The sequence below is a fragment of the Cucurbita moschata genome, unplaced genomic scaffold (assembly GCF_002738365.1).
Source record: "Cucurbita moschata cultivar Rifu unplaced genomic scaffold, Cmos_1.0 Cmo_Scf00002, whole genome shotgun sequence".
Taxonomy (NCBI): Eukaryota; Viridiplantae; Streptophyta; class Magnoliopsida; order Cucurbitales; family Cucurbitaceae; genus Cucurbita; species Cucurbita moschata.
Genome location: NW_019268518.1, coordinates 2,609,820 through 2,627,272, shown reverse-complemented (window position 1 = coordinate 2,627,272; position 17,453 = coordinate 2,609,820). Strand labels below are relative to the sequence as shown.

General features: G+C 35.7%; 3 protein-coding genes across 4 annotated transcripts; 2 read left to right on the top strand and 1 right to left on the bottom strand.

Annotated features, from left to right (window-relative positions):
- The first annotated feature begins 3,394 nt into the window (after positions 1-3,394).
- LOC111430329 (protein BASIC PENTACYSTEINE2-like) lies at positions 3,395-5,686 on the top strand. The gene is made up of 2 exons (XM_023066544.1): positions 3,395-3,517; positions 4,506-5,686. Exon 2 carries the CDS (start codon positions 4,511-4,513, stop codon positions 5,345-5,347), a length of 837 nt encoding a protein of 278 aa, XP_022922312.1. The 5' UTR covers positions 3,395-3,517; positions 4,506-4,510; the 3' UTR covers positions 5,348-5,686.
- A 1,677-nt stretch (positions 5,687-7,363) lies between these two features.
- LOC111463921 (protein BASIC PENTACYSTEINE2-like) lies at positions 7,364-9,331 on the top strand. Its single transcript, XM_023107891.1, has 2 exons — positions 7,364-7,491; positions 8,245-9,331. The coding sequence occupies exon 2, from the start codon at positions 8,250-8,252 to the stop codon at positions 9,090-9,092; it is 843 nt and encodes a 280-aa protein (XP_022963659.1). The 5' UTR covers positions 7,364-7,491; positions 8,245-8,249; the 3' UTR covers positions 9,093-9,331.
- A 1,256-nt stretch (positions 9,332-10,587) lies between these two features.
- LOC111462915 (65-kDa microtubule-associated protein 6-like) lies at positions 10,588-14,733 on the bottom strand. Of its 2 annotated transcripts, none has more exons than XM_023106744.1 (12): positions 14,659-14,733; positions 13,995-14,192; positions 13,580-13,852; positions 13,282-13,497; positions 13,053-13,208; positions 12,811-12,970; positions 12,571-12,722; positions 12,302-12,389; positions 11,745-11,818; positions 11,594-11,668; positions 11,138-11,493; positions 10,588-11,020 (listed from the first exon to the last, which is right to left on the bottom strand). In XM_023106744.1, exons 1-11 carry the CDS (start codon positions 14,731-14,733, stop codon positions 11,158-11,160), a joined length of 1,803 nt encoding a protein of 600 aa, XP_022962512.1. In that variant the 3' UTR covers positions 10,588-11,020; positions 11,138-11,157. The 2 variants fall into 2 exon arrangements, with proteins under 2 accessions (XP_022962512.1, XP_022962502.1); XM_023106734.1 differs by having other exon boundaries at positions 10,588-10,999.
- Between the last annotated feature and the right edge of the window lie 2,720 nt (positions 14,734-17,453).

Below are 17,453 nucleotides of genomic sequence, written 5' to 3'. Positions count from 1 at the left end.
TTTTTTTTTTTTTTTTTTTTTTTTTTTTTTTTTTTTTTTTTTGTACGAAACACCCTTTATGAATATGTAGAACTCTCTCATTAGTAGACGAATTTTAAAAACGGTAAAGGAAAACTCGAAAGAAAAAATCTAAAAAAGACAATATCTACTAACGGTGAATTTAAGCCGTTTGCTCTTACCTTCGCATTGTTATTATTAGACTATTTGGTATGGCCTATTTTTTTCTCTTTGGATATGACTTTTAAAGAAGGATCTGTTTAGGTCGTGAGTGGGTTCATAAATCTATGACCATAGCTCTAGCATTTACCAACTTTATCCAAAAGATTACCCTATTTGTAAAAAAAAAACGTAGGAAGATCTCATAGGTGGGCCTTATATAATAAAAACCTTAAAGCAAAATGTTGTATTACTATTGAAATAAATACATATTTGTTAAAAACGATGTCTAATAAATACGTTTTCTTTATACAACATATGTGAAGTATGAAGATTTAAACGTTCAATTAGGGTCTACACGAATTGAGTCGGAAAAATCTCTTAGATCAACATGAAATTTAGACTTGGTTGGGTTGCAATCCAAATAGAATTTATAACTGTTGAGTTGTTTATTTTAGTTATTAATTTTTTTTTACTTATTTACCATACATATTCGTTAAAAACAATGTCACATCACCCGATATCTAGCTCTGATACCATTTGTAACAGCCCTACCCCACCGCCAATAGATATTGTTCGCTTTGGCCCATTATGTATTGTCTAGCCTCACGGTATGAGAGATTTACTCATTTTTATGAAAAATGTTTGGTTCCCTCTCCAATGGATGTAGAATGCAACAGGTTTGTTCGATCATTTATTCAAATTTTTATTTTTAATAAAATATTTTGTAAAAAGTTTATTTATTTTTCAGACATTTAGTTAAGACTTGTAAATTGTCTTTTAACACAATCTAATTTGAGGAGGATCCTAACCAATTCAATACATAAAATTTTCATTTATTTGAATTAAACCCAATTCAAATGGTACAAGTTAGATTCCGTTGATTGAGTCATGAGTTCTTAACACACCTAAAAGTTTTCAAAAGATTCAATACTCTACTTATTACTTATTACTATGATAGTGTATACTTGTACCAACAATATTGATCTTTTTAAATGCATATTGTTATACACGTGCACAACCTATCACAAATTCAAAAGGAGTGGCGAAGGTATCGTGTTCAAATCTAATATAAATCAAGAGACATCAATCATACAATATACTTTAATGAAGATGTGAAGAAAATGTTGTTGAAATTATCAAAAGATATTTCAATTCATGCCACGTTAAAGAAGAATGAAGTTTTATTGTTATAAATTTTAGGAGGATTACGAGGGTTATTGTATTTCATTATGTTAAACTTTTGGAATGCCTTTGATAGTTTCATTTTGAGGCTATATAAAGCCATGTACGTTGTATTTGGCAGTAGACTTAGAAAATACACTAAAAGTAGCATGTGTGTTTTCTTTAGTCAATGACTAAGTTTTTTTTTCAATTCTATGTAGTTTACGTTGCATGTAGAATCATTCAAGCTCGACATGATCCATCTTGGTTGTAGAGTGATTCGAATCTCAAGTGTTCATAAACATGAACATGTTTACTTCAACGGCTACTTGAAATCGAGTCGAGCCTATTTAACCATTCGATGGTTTTATCCATTTAACCCGTCATAGCACATCAAAATCAACGATTCAATTGCATCGAGAGTATTTAGCTCACATACATGTTTCTTCTAATAGCTCAGTTAAAAGTTAATAGTTCATAAATAGGCTTTTGTTTGATGGCCCAAAAACAGGATAATGTGGACCACTAAGCCCAAATAACAGCAAAATCGACTATAAAACTCCTCAGAGCTCAACTTCTTTTAACGAGGCACGAAACTCGAGATGCCCCAATCACTTACCTTTGACCTCCAATTTTCAAGGTTTTGTTACTGTCTAGTTCAACATCAGCTAGCATAGATGTGGGAGCTAACTAAGAGTTAGACCTACAAATGCTTTCCGAGTTTGGTGAAGTCAATGTTGATGCGAGGGCACGGAGTAGAAGAGGGTTCACATGTCATTTATGCATATGAAACAGTTGAGTTAGAGCAAGTTGAAAACGTCGTAATAATTAAGGAACTGACAACGTGATTGACATTGTTAACCAACCAACCTACCCTTAGATAATGTTGGTTGGTTAACTCTCAAAGAGAATTCTCTACTTGGTTTGAGTGATGTTACCGAGATTGAATATTTAACAATGAGAAGTTAACATGGAGGAGATTTCTAGAACCTCATAATACCACATGTGTAAATAGTATAGTATAAAGACACTTGAGCGTATTGCAACTTCTGAGCATTTGAAAGGAAAGTGGGAGAGATAGATATGAAGTTTATCTTAATATGTCTAGAATAAGAGAAAAAACCTTTCGAAGTTTACAAGAATATAAGAAAGGTTACTCGTTAGTTGGTTTAACGTGAATATGATGACCAAGGAAGTATATTTTTACTAAGGAAACCTTCAAGTCCGTAAATTATTAAGTAACATAGTATGTCATGTCTTGTGAGATCTCATATCAAGAGGGGAACAAAGCATTTTTTATAAAGGTGTGGAAACCTCACTCTAGCATGCCTGTTTTGAAAACCTTGAGGGGAAGCTAAAAAAAAAAATCTAAAAAAGACAATATCTACTCGTGGTGGGCTTGAACGAAGTGCCAACGAGAACGTTGAGCCTCGGAAGGGGGAGGGTGGATTGTGGGATCCCACATCGATTGGAGAGAGAAACGAGTGCTAGTGAAGACGCTAGGCCCTGAAAGTAGTAGATTGTGGGATCCTACATAGCCCAAAGAGAACATGTACTAGTGGTGGATTTATTAAGAGACAACAATTCAAAAACCGGATGTAATCTTAATTACCAACGAGAGGTTAAAAAGGATTAAGAAGTGAATGCAAATTAACGTAATTACGAATTAAATATAAGGTGGAATCTCAACTATTATTAATTGATTTATAATATGTTATACTTTTTTATTTTTAAAAATAAAATACAAAGTTTCTACTTTTATATTTTAAAATTTTAAAATTAAAAATATAGATACCATTCCTAAAATAGTTTCTAAAATGCTAAATAATTATTTTTTCTTTTTCTTAAAAAAAATTAAAACACAACCAATTAACAAAATATTATTATGGTTTCTTGAAAAAGAAAAAAAAAAGGAAAAAGGAAAAATATGATAAAATTAAGAAAATATTATTTGGTACATTTTTTTCTTCGCCTTTGCCGACTTCTAATTTCTTAATTTTCTTTTACTAATAATATAAATAATATATATTTAAATAAATAAAAAAAAAAACCTTCTCTTTTTTCACTCACTTTTCTTATCTTTGCCTTTTACGCCCTTTCCTCTCCCTCTCTCTCTCTCTCTCTCTCTCTCTCTCTCTCCTCTCTCTGTTTCTCTCTGCTCCGGCAAAACCCTAAAGTGCCGGTTACACTCACCCGAGTAAGTTTTCTCTCTCCTCTTGTCTCTCTCTCTCTCTCTCTAAATATATGGGTCCTTGTGTTCTCTTTGACCATCACTGACATATTTATATAAACATACCCTTTCTATATCCATTTGTGCTTTATGCTTCCTTTATTTGTTTTCACCTTTATTTTTTAAAATTTTTTTTTGTTGGCTTCTGATGTGTCGAGATTCTGGACTATTTTGGTTGTGTAATCGAATGATGGGAATTTGAAATCTAAAATTTGGATCGCTTTTAGGGTTTATTGTGCAAATCCATGTTTAGCGGTTTAATATATGTTTATCGTTGATTTTGCTTTCGCGCTATGTTTGATTATGGAAGGAGTTGGGGTTTTAGTTAGTAGAAGCCCTAATTTTTAGGTTTTGATGAAGAGTTTGGTGTTAAAATCCACCCGTTTGGGTGTTGCTGGAGTTGATTTGTAATTCTCACTGTTGGGTTTGGAAGATGGTTCACTGTTTGATTACCTTTGTTTTTGTTGTAGGAGTTTAATTGCAGGCTGCAGGTCAATCTTTGTATTTTGTAGCAATATCTAACTGATGCTATTTTTATGCCATCCATTTTGTTTCGTAGATCTTTTATTTCTTGGGTGATTCAAGTCCCTGTTTTTTTTTCCCCTTTTGTAATCTTAATTTTTGTGTTTGTAATGTTTTTCTTGGTCTCTTATTACCAAGAGGATAATGACTATTTCTAGCTCTCACTCATTCATATATTTTGTAGCAATATCTAACTGATGCTATTTTTATGCCATCCATTTTGTTTCGTAGATCTTTTATTTCTTGGGTGATTCAAGTCCCTGTTTTTTTTTCCCCTTTTGTAATCTTAATTTTTGTGTTTGTAATGTTTTTCTTGGTCTCTTATTACCAAGAGGATAATGACTATTTCTAGCTCTCACTCATTCATATGTTTAGAGCTTGGGTGTTTCTTGAATCTAACTTGTGATCTCTGCTTGTTGTGTTTACACATTAGTTCTAATGGATGGTGATGCGTTGAACATGCGTAATTGGGGTTATTATGAACCGTCCGGGAAAGCACAGCTTCGCCTGCAGCTCATGTCTACAATTTTTGAGCAAGATATGAAGCATTTTCTGCCTGGACGCAACCCTTCTGCTATGATTAACATGAATGGTGTGTTTCATTCACGGGGGTCTGGTGTTTCTGAACCACCAGTACCAACAAACTGGGTCAGGGATGGATGGATAAATCACAATAGAGACAAGCTTCTCAACATGTTACCTCCCAATCCAACTTATTCCACTCATGCAGAAACTTCGGCTGCGCAACCTGTGCAAATGTTGCAAGCACATGACACATCAATAGATGAAATGGTTGGTAGGATTGATGAACCATCTGAGAAGAAGGAAACTAAACAACTGAAGAAACGACAGAATGGAGGTGCTCCAAAAGTTCCAAAACCAAAGAAGCCTCGTAAGGCAAAAAATAATGATCCTTCAGTTCAGCAAGTGAAGGCACCGAAAAAGAAGATGGATCTTGTTATAAACGGGCTGGATATGGACATTTCTGGTATCCCAATTCCTATATGCTCTTGCACTGGAACTCCTCATCAGTGTTATAGATGGGGCTATGGTGGCTGGCAATCAGCTTGTTGTACCACAACTTTGTCCGTACATCCTTTGCCGATGAGTGAGAAGCGGCGAGGTGCAAGAATTGCTGGGCGAAAAATGAGTCTAGGTGCTTTTAAGAAGGTTTTGGAGAAACTAGCAGGTCAAGGTTATAACTTCTCTAACCCAATTGATTTAAGAAGCCATTGGGCAAGGCATGGGACCAATAAGTTCGTCACTATCAAGTAGACTAGCAGGGTATGATGCTAGAGGGCTGAGTTTGTTTTACATGTATATATCTGTGACTGACCTTTTGCAACAATCTCGGGGTAGCTGTAGCTGGTAACTTTTGTTCTTTATAGTTCATGGGTCTATGAAATTTGGAAATCTGCATCTTCTTCAATCCTGATTCCTTTTGTAATAGTTCGTGATTTATTGGATTGTTTCTTAATGCCATTTTCTTTCCATCTTTGTCTTGGATCAGTTATCTACTTATCATTTAACTTGTTCATTGCCGTGTACTCCTTCAATATTGAGTATAGAATGTAGAATAGCACCAAAGTGAATGATATGGCGGTAGTATTTAGTTGAAGGTCAACTGGTTTGGCATTCTGCATTCTCTTTTATTTTGCTCAATGTAAATGGATGATCTAGCCATCTGTTACAGACAGAACTAACAGTTCGCCGTATGAATTTATTCAATATTTCTTCTCTGTCAACCTTTTCCTTTTTACAGAAAATCATATGAGACTTGAATATCATGGTAATCGTGATTTTAATCAGCCTATCCAGGGACATGGCATCGGAGATGGCTGCTTATGTATATTTTGTTATAAATCTCTTTTGTAATAACATGTTCATCTGCTAAAGTTTTTAGCTGAAGACGTTAACTCGTAAGCAATTGGGAATTACAACCCTCAATTGCTCTCTATCAACTGATTGAGAAAAAGAATGGTACCAAAGTTTATTCAATAGAATTTCTTGATAGGATTATTGATTTTGACATGTTTATGTTGGTGTAATGCTTATTAGTAGTTGACATTGCATAACTCTTTGTGGAATTTCTTCTAGTTTGTATTGAAGTCTTACAAAGTATTATCAACAGGCTGTCTTATTCTCAGACATTCCCTGGTAATAGGACCATGGGTCTCATTTTTGTCCATGCATTTGATTCACCCCTATGACACTAGGAAACTTTGTCTCTGAAGTTAGTAGGCATAATTGGAGTTTCTTTTTCAAGTTTTTGGTTACGTTTAGCTGTTGTTCATGGGTTTTGTTCTTTTACAGAGAGACATTTGTAAAATAGCAACTGATTCCTTTCTGTTGATTATAGAAGTGAGATATTCTGGAAACTGCCTTAGCATTGATATTCAATCTAGAGTTGGGCCTTGAGATTACAGGAGGAGGATTAGAGAGCTCACAAAGTAAATGGTTGTTGACGTAGTAGAAATTTTCAAGGGTTATGCTTACTTCATACTGCAACTTGTTAGAATACTCTATTATATGAGATGGAAAGAACTAGGTTTCAGAAGGTATTCGAACTTAACCATAGTCTAATTTGAGATTCCACATCGGATGGAGAGGGGAACGAAACATTCTTTATAAGAGTGTGGAAACCTTTCCTTAATATACTCATTTTAAACCGTTGAAGAGAAGCTCATGTGAAAAAATTCAAAGCGGACAATAATTGTTGCTGTGAAATTAGATTGTTAGAAATGATATTAGAGTCGGGTGTCGGCGGTGTATCAGCGAGGACGTTGGGCCGCCAAGAGGATGGATTGTGAGCTTCCACATTAAAGAGAGGAACGAAACATTCCCTGACATACGCATTTTAAAACCTTGAAGGGAAGTCCCTGTCAATGGAGCATGGAGAGAAGGTTTAGTTGAATATGCGTTGAATTCTATGGTTTGGAAATCATATTAATATAGTAATTGGAATGTTGAAACGTGATGTGATTAATTTGAAGGGAAAGAATGAGAAGAAATAAAGGATTAAGAGTTATATATAAAAAGATGTTATGGTGCGTCTCATGTGATTAATTCATCTCAAACATAAGAACATGGAAGATAATGGATTTTGCTTTTCAATTTGGTTATTTATTTATTTATTTATTTTTATTTGGGGGATAAATAAATTAATTTATAAACTTGGTTTGGTTACCCTTTCCCTCTCACCTTATTTTTAAAGCGACAACTACTTCTTTGATAGATACCCATTTTTAGCTCTCTCTCTCTCTCTCTCTCTCTCTCTCTCTCTCACACAGTTCCCTCTATCTCTCTCTCTCTCTTTCTGAGGTTTCTCTCTCCTCTCTCCTCTCTCCTCTCTCCTCTCTGTCTCTGTCTCTCTCTCTCCAGAAGGGCAAAACCCTAAAGAGACGTTTACACCCACCCAAGTAAGTTCTCTCTCTCTCTCTCTCTCTCCCTGACCCCTTCTTTCTCTCTCTTTTTCTCTCTCCTTCTCTCTTTGTTTCTCTCTCTCTCGAGTTTGAATATATGGGTCCTTCTTGTACTATTAGCCCTCTTATCTGCAACCCCATATAAATATGCATTTGCTTCTTCTTTTGTTTTTGTGATTTCCTGATTTTCTGCTGCAATTTTCCTCAGATCTGTGGTTTTTTGGATTTCGGTGTTTTGGAAACCCTAATTTTTTGTGCGTTCTGCATGATGGGTCTCTGATTTCTTAAGTTTTGTTCTCTTTCGGGGGTTTTTGACTTTTGTGAATCTCCGTTTAGGGCTTCTATTTGCTTGCAATGTTGTTAATGAGAACCAGTTTTGATTTCCTGGGCCGCGGGAATGAGATCCTTGCCCTAATTTTCTCGATTGGAAGTTTCTTCTTTTGTCTTCTTTGTTGAATTGAATGTTGGATCTGGAATTCTGTTTTACTACGGAATATTTAGAAGGTCGATCTATAAAATTAGTGTCTAAATCGTTTGATAATAAATTTTCAATTTCGGAGCTGCTTCTCCTTAATTGATCCTATTAATTAATTGTCTTGTTATTTTTCCCTTTTGGATCTTTTGTTGTTTGATTTGTTTTCATTTGCGAGCCATTATGATGTGGTTGAACAATCGCCATCCAAGTACTGCTATTGGGAAGGTTCAAAACCTAAGAACTTTTCTCTCATTGTTGTTATGTTTGATGTGTAGTTCTCATGGATGATGATGCGTTGAACATGCGCAATTGGGGCTATTATGAGCCGTCCTTTAAAGGCCATCTTGGCCTGCAGCTCATGTCCCCAATTACTGAGCGGGACATGAAACATTTCTTACCCGGCCGTGATCCTTCTGTTATGGTGAATGCAAACGCAACGTTCCATCCTCGAGATTGCGTTGTCTCTGAAGCACCGGTTCATATGAACTATATTAGGGATAATTGGGGAGGTAACCCCAGAGATAGGTTTCTCAATATGTTACCTGCCAACCACAATTATCCTGTTCTTCCAGAAACTTCAGGAGCTCACTCCTTGCAGATCTTGCAGCCACCCTCTTCATCTAGGGATGAACTAGTAGCCAATAGAGTTGAAGAGCCTCCAGTTAAGAAGGAAGGTGGGAAAGCTAAGAAAAGACAGAGTAGTGAGACTGGCCCCAAAACTCCTAAAGCTAAAAAACCGAGGAAACTGAAAGATACTAGCACCGCCGTGCCTCGTGCAAAACCACCGAAGAAGAATATTGATCTTGTTATAAATGGTATTGATATGGACATTTCAGGTATTCCGATCCCAGTTTGCTCTTGCACTGGTTCTCCTCATCAATGTTATAGGTGGGGATGTGGTGGTTGGCAGTCTGCTTGTTGTACTACCAACATATCGACTTATCCTTTGCCCATGAGTGACAAAAGGCGAGGTGCGAGGATAGCTGGGCGAAAAATGAGTCAGGGTGCGTTTAAGAAGGTACTCGAGAAACTAGCAGCTGATGGCTATAACTTTGCTAACCCGATCGATTTGAGGTCTCACTGGGCACGACATGGTACTAATAAGTTCGTCACAATCAAGTAGACTAATTCTGTTGGTATTTTCAATCGTCTGCTTGAATTGTGTATATATCTGCACCCTTCTGCAGAGCTCTACTGGTAGTCTGTAGTTTCTTCATGAGTTTTATTAACATTTCATAATTGTTTACGACATTTGGACACTTTGGTTCTTTTATTTATTTTCCTCTTCAGCTTATGTGATACGTGCAAACAAAAGAATTTATCTGGATGAACTTTCATTTATTTGAGATTCCTTTTGGAAGTGTTTCTATTTCTTTGTTCCATGTTGAAGATTAGTGAAGGAAGGGAAGAAAGAACACAGGCAAACTGGAACAAGTTCATCTTCGGTTTTGCTTCAGGTCAGGGATTTGAATTGTTCATTAATTTGTGCTCTGTTTTGCTTTAGATCCTCTGGAATTGCATCTTTAACAATGATTCTTTATCCAAGCTTATGAAATTGCTGAACAAGCTTTGAGTTATTAGGAATGGAAATTTGCATTGCTTTTTCTTGATTTGGATATTTTATTGTTGGCTGCCACATATCCTCCAATAGAAGCAAAACTTGAAGTTTTGCTTCTCCTATGTCTTTCTCCCAGACCAAGCAATCTCACATTATCATGAAGTTTGGTGTGGACTGGTCGTTAGATTAATACAAAATGTAGACTTTACTCAAAATTGATTTGCTCTCACCGGCCGCTGACATCGTGTACTTTGGGCTTTTCAGAAATTTCCACTCTTATAAAAAAAAATGGTTTGTTCTCCTCCCAAATGACGTGGGATGGATATTTCCCTTCAAGGTTTTTAAAACGTGTCTGCTAGGGAGAAGTTTCTATACTTTTATAAAGAATGTTTTGTTCTCCTCCCAACAGATGTGGGATCTTAAAATCCACTCCCTTCTCGAGGACATTGTGTCTCCTAGCTAAGGAGAAGTTTCTGTACCTTTATAAATAATGTTTTGTTCTCCTCCCAACCGATGTAGGATCATACAATCCACTCCCTTCTCGAGGCAAATGTCCTCGTTGGCACTCGTTTCTCTCTCCAATCATCCACTCCCTTCTCGGGGCCAATGTCTTCATGTTTCTCTCTCCAATCGATGATTGGAGAGAGGAATGAAACATTTTTTTATAAGAGGAATGAAACATTTTTTTATAAGGGGAATCTTTATAAGGGTATAGAAACCTCTAACTAACTCATTTTAAAAACCTAAAATCCTTGAGGGGAAGCAAAAGCTCACAGAGGATCATAAGACTTAAACCGTTACAAATTTGAATTTTGTTGACATTCATTGTAGAAATGAAAAAAAACCAAAATTTATCTCAAATGAGAATTGACAAGTGAATCTCGCAACTTGGCCTACACATTTTCGAGTAGATCATCTGCGATGTTGCACCTGGTTCAATCTCCAGGTAATCGGTGAATGTGGAACAGAACATGCCTTGTCGGGGTAGTTCGAGGGAGGGAGATTTACCATATTATAGTAAAGGAAACAAACAGTAAGATGAAAAGGATTACACTCAATACTCAGAAAAAGAACACCTGGAATATTCATCATCTCCAAAAGATCAAGAATCTAAATCGAATGGTCGCTTTAGTTTGAGAAACATATATATATACAATACATAAAACACTAACAAAATCCACACAACATTGTGGTCGCACTCCCTACTATATCAAATCTTCCTATTTCAACATACAAGAAACCTTAGATGCATGGTTTCGAGCTACTTATCTGTTATCGTCACTACCCCTATTTTATACCATACACCATCTTTTACGCCTCCTCGACCTGTTAGTTGCATTCCCTCCTCCAAGTTGTCCTATTGAATCACAGTTGTAAACTAGTTTACAAATTGTTTCTTATTCACAAAGTTGTTGCTGCTGCTGCATTAATTTACGTATACGAATATCCCGTTTGCGACCGTTGTGCCTTCCCTGTGGATCACATACGAGCTCCTGGTTAGATAGAGCACAATTGAACTAAAAAGAGTGCCAAGCGAACCATTTTAGTTCGACCAGTTTTGATCGATATCTAATCGAGTTTACCGTTCAGTTAGAAGTGAGTAAACATACCATGACGAGAGCATTAAGATTTAACTCCGGGGTGGAGAACCTGGCTCAGATCCATACATGGAAGCATATGACATTGTATCATCCTTAGACATGGCCACAAAATTCAATGGTGTAGTAGACAACCTCCTCATTTCTTTGAAGTATCCATTTTGGCGCCCGGAATAGGATCTAGGAGTGAGGAGCTCTGGGGTCGCTCCACCAACAGAGTTTCGACGACGCATTGGCGTCATTGATCCATTCCCGTTCGCCCGATATCCATTAGTCTTCCTAAAGCTGTTGCTCTTCCTAGGACTGGGTTTAGATCCATACATAGCTTCCTTTTCTGTCAGGAGGATATCTTGGAGTTTCTTTTGATCCTGGGAATGGAAGGTTTTTGTTTCTCTTCAGGAAACGGCAGTAAAGATAAAGAGAATGGATTAAGCTCATAACTCAAAATAAGAACATAAATGAAAGTACCCTGTGTCTCTTTTTCTCCTCTTCTCTGTGTTGTCTACTCAACTTATAATCTTCAAGAATAGTCACCAATCTTGCCTGAAACAAGAACAACTAATAAGCTTCCCAATCTAAATGATGCAGATGATAAAAGGATCGGGAGGATAATCCTTACCCCATCATAAAGAAACATTGTCTTCTTTTCATCTTCCCAGGCCAGAGTTCTGTTTATCAGATTATCAACAATAGCTGAAAAGAACTAACACCATTAGCTCTTTAGAAGTTTATATTTCATTGAAATAAACTCGAACAATCGGTGAAATCATTACTCTTCTTTAGTTCAACCGTTGTTTTTAAGTACGTCGAGTTTGGCACTTAGTTAGTGTTCGTTTTGTATTTTTGTTGGTTAAATTTTGGAAATCTTTTGTAACAACCAAAGCCCACCGTTGGTAGACATTGTCCGCTTTGGTCCATTACGTATTGCCGTCAGCCTCACGGTTTTAAAACATGTCTACTAGAGAGAGGATTCCACACCCTTATAAGGAATGCTTTGTTCCCCTCTCCGACCAATGTGGGATTTCACATCTTTTAATGAAACTTTCATTTTGTGTGACGTATCAATTTCACCATTTGTTCTCATTACCAAATCAACCCAACTAAATATAAGGATAAAGGATGTTCCATTAATTGTTCATCCTGGTATGAAGAGAAACTTCTTCCTGAGAAAAATACCTGAGATTTTGCTAACAGTCACTCTCGCTCGTTCTGCACGTTTCAGATTAACGTGTGAACCTCTCCCTGCATTATAACGATTCTCATCCTGCAATTTGAATGACAAGATGTTAGAACACTAAGGCAAACCGAACTAATCACATTGGACTCTATTAGCAAAACAAGTAGAAGCATTCGTAAACCCGCTAGCTATCCGAACATGCAGTTCATAACTTTTAAATACGAACACGATATGAAATTGCAGGCAAAGCCAAAAATACTCAGCTTACTTGATTATACTCTTCAAGCCAATTTTCTTCCTCACATGCTGACAGCCAACGGTCTATTCGATCCATTATGTCTCTTCGGCTTGTGGCTTCTTCTTTTACTTTGACGATTTGCACTTCAATGTTTGCAAGGAGTTCAGAAGGATCTACGAGACCTATAAAACGACAGAGCGAGAAGTCGATTTTGTATAACAAAGGAAGAGTAAGTTTGATGAAAGTTTTAATAATCTAGAACTTGATTACCTGAATCTATCAAAGCATTTGATTTCTCAGAAGCTGTGCTAGGATCAGCTTCAATGTGAGTCATTCTACAAATCTCCTCCAACTCAGACCTTCGCTTCATTACGAGCTGTTTCATCCTACCCGCTTTTAGTTTAGTTAACCTCTCCACTTCTGCTGATGCCTGGAAACATTGACCAAAATGGAACTTGAGCGTTTTTCATTTCGAGGGCCGACATGAAAATCATATTGAGAATGCTCCAAACCTGTTCAATCGTCTCTGTGGAGAGAAGACCTGGCTCTGTGACTTCTGTTTCGGGTACACGTACAATGGAAGTTATCCGGGAAAATTTACTCTTTTCATCATGTGAGGAGTCCATCAAGTTCCAAAGTTCAAATAGTGATGTTAATATGTCCTTCAACTGCAGGTTAAGGCAGGTTACAAAGTTAGGACGAATGGAACGAAATCTCGAGCGATGATCTGAATGAGCTTACCTTCTGAATTCGAGTTTTCCTTTCTGCTTTCAATGTACGAATAGTGTGTTCTAGGCCTTCCAATGTGCTATTGCTGATATTTGTAGCTTGTTCCACGCTCGTTCTTTCTAAGCTCGGATGCACATCACTTACAGTCTGGCCGAAATCCACGCCAAGAACGCCACAGAGAGAATGAACCTCACTAACATGTTCCAAAACCTTATGAAGTCGATCAGACTGCAAAGAATTTCTTGTTAATTATCATTTTAACGTGAAATAAATCGCTTCACATGATATCCTTAAGTTACTATTCTCGAACCTTCTCCTTTTGCAGGGTGCGAAGATGAGTTTGATACTCATTAAGCTTTCTCAAAGACAGGTCTGTTTCTTCCAAGGTTAAAGTATTGATGATCGTGTGGTCATTAAGATGGTTGCTATATCCTGAAATCTCGACACCGATCTTCTCGATTTGGACTTTTATATCTGCGAATTGTTTCAAACGCTCTTCTTTCTTTGTCTTCAACTCTTCTACTAAGGGAGTGACAGAAGCAAGCTTTTCCTTCAATGTTTTGGACCTCTTCTCAACCTGACTCTGCCACCACAGGAAACAAATTACAACCACAATCAACCAAAATGGTCATGGAACATAATTCAACTCTTGCCAATAAGTTAAGAACAATTGCAAGGACCCTCGAACTTGTTCTTGAACACTAGAAACTTTAATGTATCTTTACCGAAGAACTTAGTTCACCAAGAGCAGCCATCAATGTTGCAACCTCGGCCTCCTTCGACGCAACGGATTGATGGAGTCGTGCCTTGGCATTCACAGCTTCCTCGACCCTTCTCCGATACACTTCCAAGCATTCCCTCTCCAATTCCAGGAGCATACGGTCTTTGTCAGCTTCACTCTCGCCAATGTCATTCCATATTTGCTGAAATCATCAGAGGAGAGAGTCAGTGAACTTCTATCAGGTGAATTGTAAACATGAACACACGAACACATGAAACTCCTCATCAGAAGAACCATCAAAGATACAGTGAAATCATCAGAGGAGAGAGTCAGTGAACTTCTATCAGGTGAATTGTAAACATGAACACACGAACACATGAAACTCCTCATCAGAAGAACCATCAAAGATACAGTGAAATTTCAGGACAAATCTAAACAAGAGAAAGAGAGAGCAAAGGCGAAGGCTATCAATTCAACATAAACCCCAAAAAAGAGCTTCCGGAAGAGATTCATTACTCCTCAAATGTCAAAAAGCACAAAACTAGCCTGGGAATTATTAGCGGTAGCAGCTCTCATAGCCCCCAAAAGAACTCATCATGAGCCGCAAACCCATCATTGTAAAGCAAACTACAAACAAAACAAGAAAGAAGACAAAGAAAGTGATAGACCTGAAGTTCTCTGAGTAAAGCATTACAACTAGAGCTCGTGCGAACACTGGCAAAAGGACTACCAACAGCCAACATTTCTTTTCCTTTCAACAGATCCCAATTCCACAAAGCAAAAAATCCCCCAAATTCCTCAAAAACCCAGAAGGCGGCGGCTAAAGAACTTTGATAAAGAAAAAAGAAAAACCCCCCCGACAAACAGAGCTCAAACCCAGAAAGAAACCAGCATGGCAAGTGGGTTTTGATTGTCGAATGAACTCATGAAGACAAGACACATTTCGAAGCAGCTCTGTTCCTTCAGATCTGAAAACCCAAAAGCTATTTCTCCAAAATTTCCTTCTCTTTTCAGAAACTCCTTTCTTTCCAGCTACAAACTGAAGAACATCTCAAAGAAAACAGGGGAAATCGGTAAAGTCTCAGCACTAAGAAATCATCGCATATTATTAGAAAAATATATATATATATCTACGTAGAAGTAACAGGAAGGGAAACCTACAGCTAAAACGAAGTAGAAAGCTCTTTTGAAAATAAAAAGAGAATATAAAAGGAAGAAGAACAAGATGAAGCAAAACAGTGAATATTTTGAGAATTTTTTTTTTTTTTTTTTTTTTTTTTTTTTGGAATTTGGAGGTTGTGCTAAAATGCGCTAACGTGGCAGTTAACGCTAACAGAATTTATGCCCACGTTAGCAGAATTATATTTTCTATATTTCTATAGAATTTGGGTTTTCGGGTGAGTCAGAGAGCACTTGAAATTAAAAAATTAAAAAAATTAATTTTATAATTAAAAAATAAACTCAATTTTTCGCTTGTTTTTTATTTAATACAATAAATAACGGAGATTCAACCTCCACTTTCATTCTAGCGCGTGAATTATACTGTCAAATAATAAATGCGAGTGCGTTTCAAATATTAAATTGGCGCGTGGGCTTGGATGACTTTACTATAACAGTTCATATTTAGTCATGTTGCTATTTTGATTTTGACTCTTTTTTTTTTCTCAGAGATTTTAAAAATTTTAAATTATTTCGAGTCAATTTTTAATCAAATTTATCGAAATTAATTTCAATCCATTGATTTTCAGTTTAATTTAGTTTCAAAAGATTTAATTATAAGATGAGAAATGATTAATTTGGCAAAGACTAAAAAAAAAACATTAATTAATTAATAAATTAAAGAAATATTTCATTAGTTTCAAAAGATTTAATTATTCGATAAGGAATGATTAATTTGGCAAAGACTAAATAAAGCATTCGTTAATTAATAAATTAAAGAAATATGTCATTATCTAAATTAGAGTGAAAGCTTAACCTATTTGCTAATAATGCAATTAAATCCCAAATGAAAGGTGTTTAATAATGTCACATCAACCATGCTTTAATATATTTTTATCCAAATTTCTATAATTGACTTAATTATTATAGCTTGATATTATCCGCGTCAACCTTACGATTTTAAAACACGTTTATTGAGGAAAGATTTCCACACCTTTATTGTCCTTGTAAGAAATGTTTCGTTCTCGTCTCAATCGATGTGGGATCTCACAACCCACCCTCTTTGGAAGTCCAGTGTCCTCGCCGTCTGCCGTACGATTTTAAAATACAGTCTGTTAAGAAGAGATTTTCACACCTTTATAAAAAATGTTTCCAATCTTAGAGAAGAAAACAGGGGAGACATGAACCAAACACAGTGAAATAAGGCATAGAAAATGACACATAAGAGAGAGAGCATGGAAAATGTTGAATACAACTCTTCCTGAGTTGTCATTCAAAACCCTAAAAACTTTTAATTTAACATTTCAAATAAAAATAAATAACACTAAAAAAGAAACAATAATTACTCTCAAACTTTACAACAAAAAAAAAAAAAAAAAAAAAAAAGTTTTGAGATTGTAATTGATGGGTTAAATGAGAGACAAAGTTATAATGTTGCACATGGGATTGATATTAAAATTGAACAAAAAAAGAACCCAAAGTTCCTCTTTCCCTAAAACAAGCTTATTTAATTATGTAAAAGTGGGGAGAGGGCCTCACAAATGCATATAAATTAAGCAATGGGGGAGATTTCAACTATGCTTTTATCAAACTATATTTCATTCTTTTCATTATTATCCCAGAAAAATTCTCACATAATTATTCGTAAAATAACAACATAAAAAGATATTTCAATCTTTCTCTCTGAATATTAAGTTAATCTTTGCCTTTAAAGAAAATTTTTATATTTGTGAAATTTATGCATTAATAAGGATGTTCGTGGATTGGACATTTTTTAGACTTAGCATAATTGTTGAAAACCAAAATTTATCTACAAAAACAACACTTATTAAAGAATGAACCCAACCTAACTATAACTTTTTTGGGTTAGGTAGTTTGAGTTGTTAGATAGTTTATTCAAGTTTGTGTTGTTATTATGTTGTAAAACATTTATTTATTTATTTATTTTTAAATAGATTTACAATTCAATTTGAATATATATTTTGAAAAAATGAAATTAAAAAATAAAATAAATACATTATTTAAAATTAACAATAAATTCGATTGGTTCCGTTCAACCTAATCTAATTTACGGAAATCAATGAATCAAATCAATCTATAAAATTTTCATTTATTTGAATTCACTCCAAGTAAATTCACGTGTTAACCTAAAAAGCTTATAATAAGGCGGATTTCTTATCATAATCATTTTCCAATATTTATCTCTAATATTATGAAAAGAAAAGAAGAAAAAAAGTTGGCTAAAAACATGCAATGATGGAGGAAAATGAAATAATTAATTGGTTGGAGAATTGTGAGGTAAAAT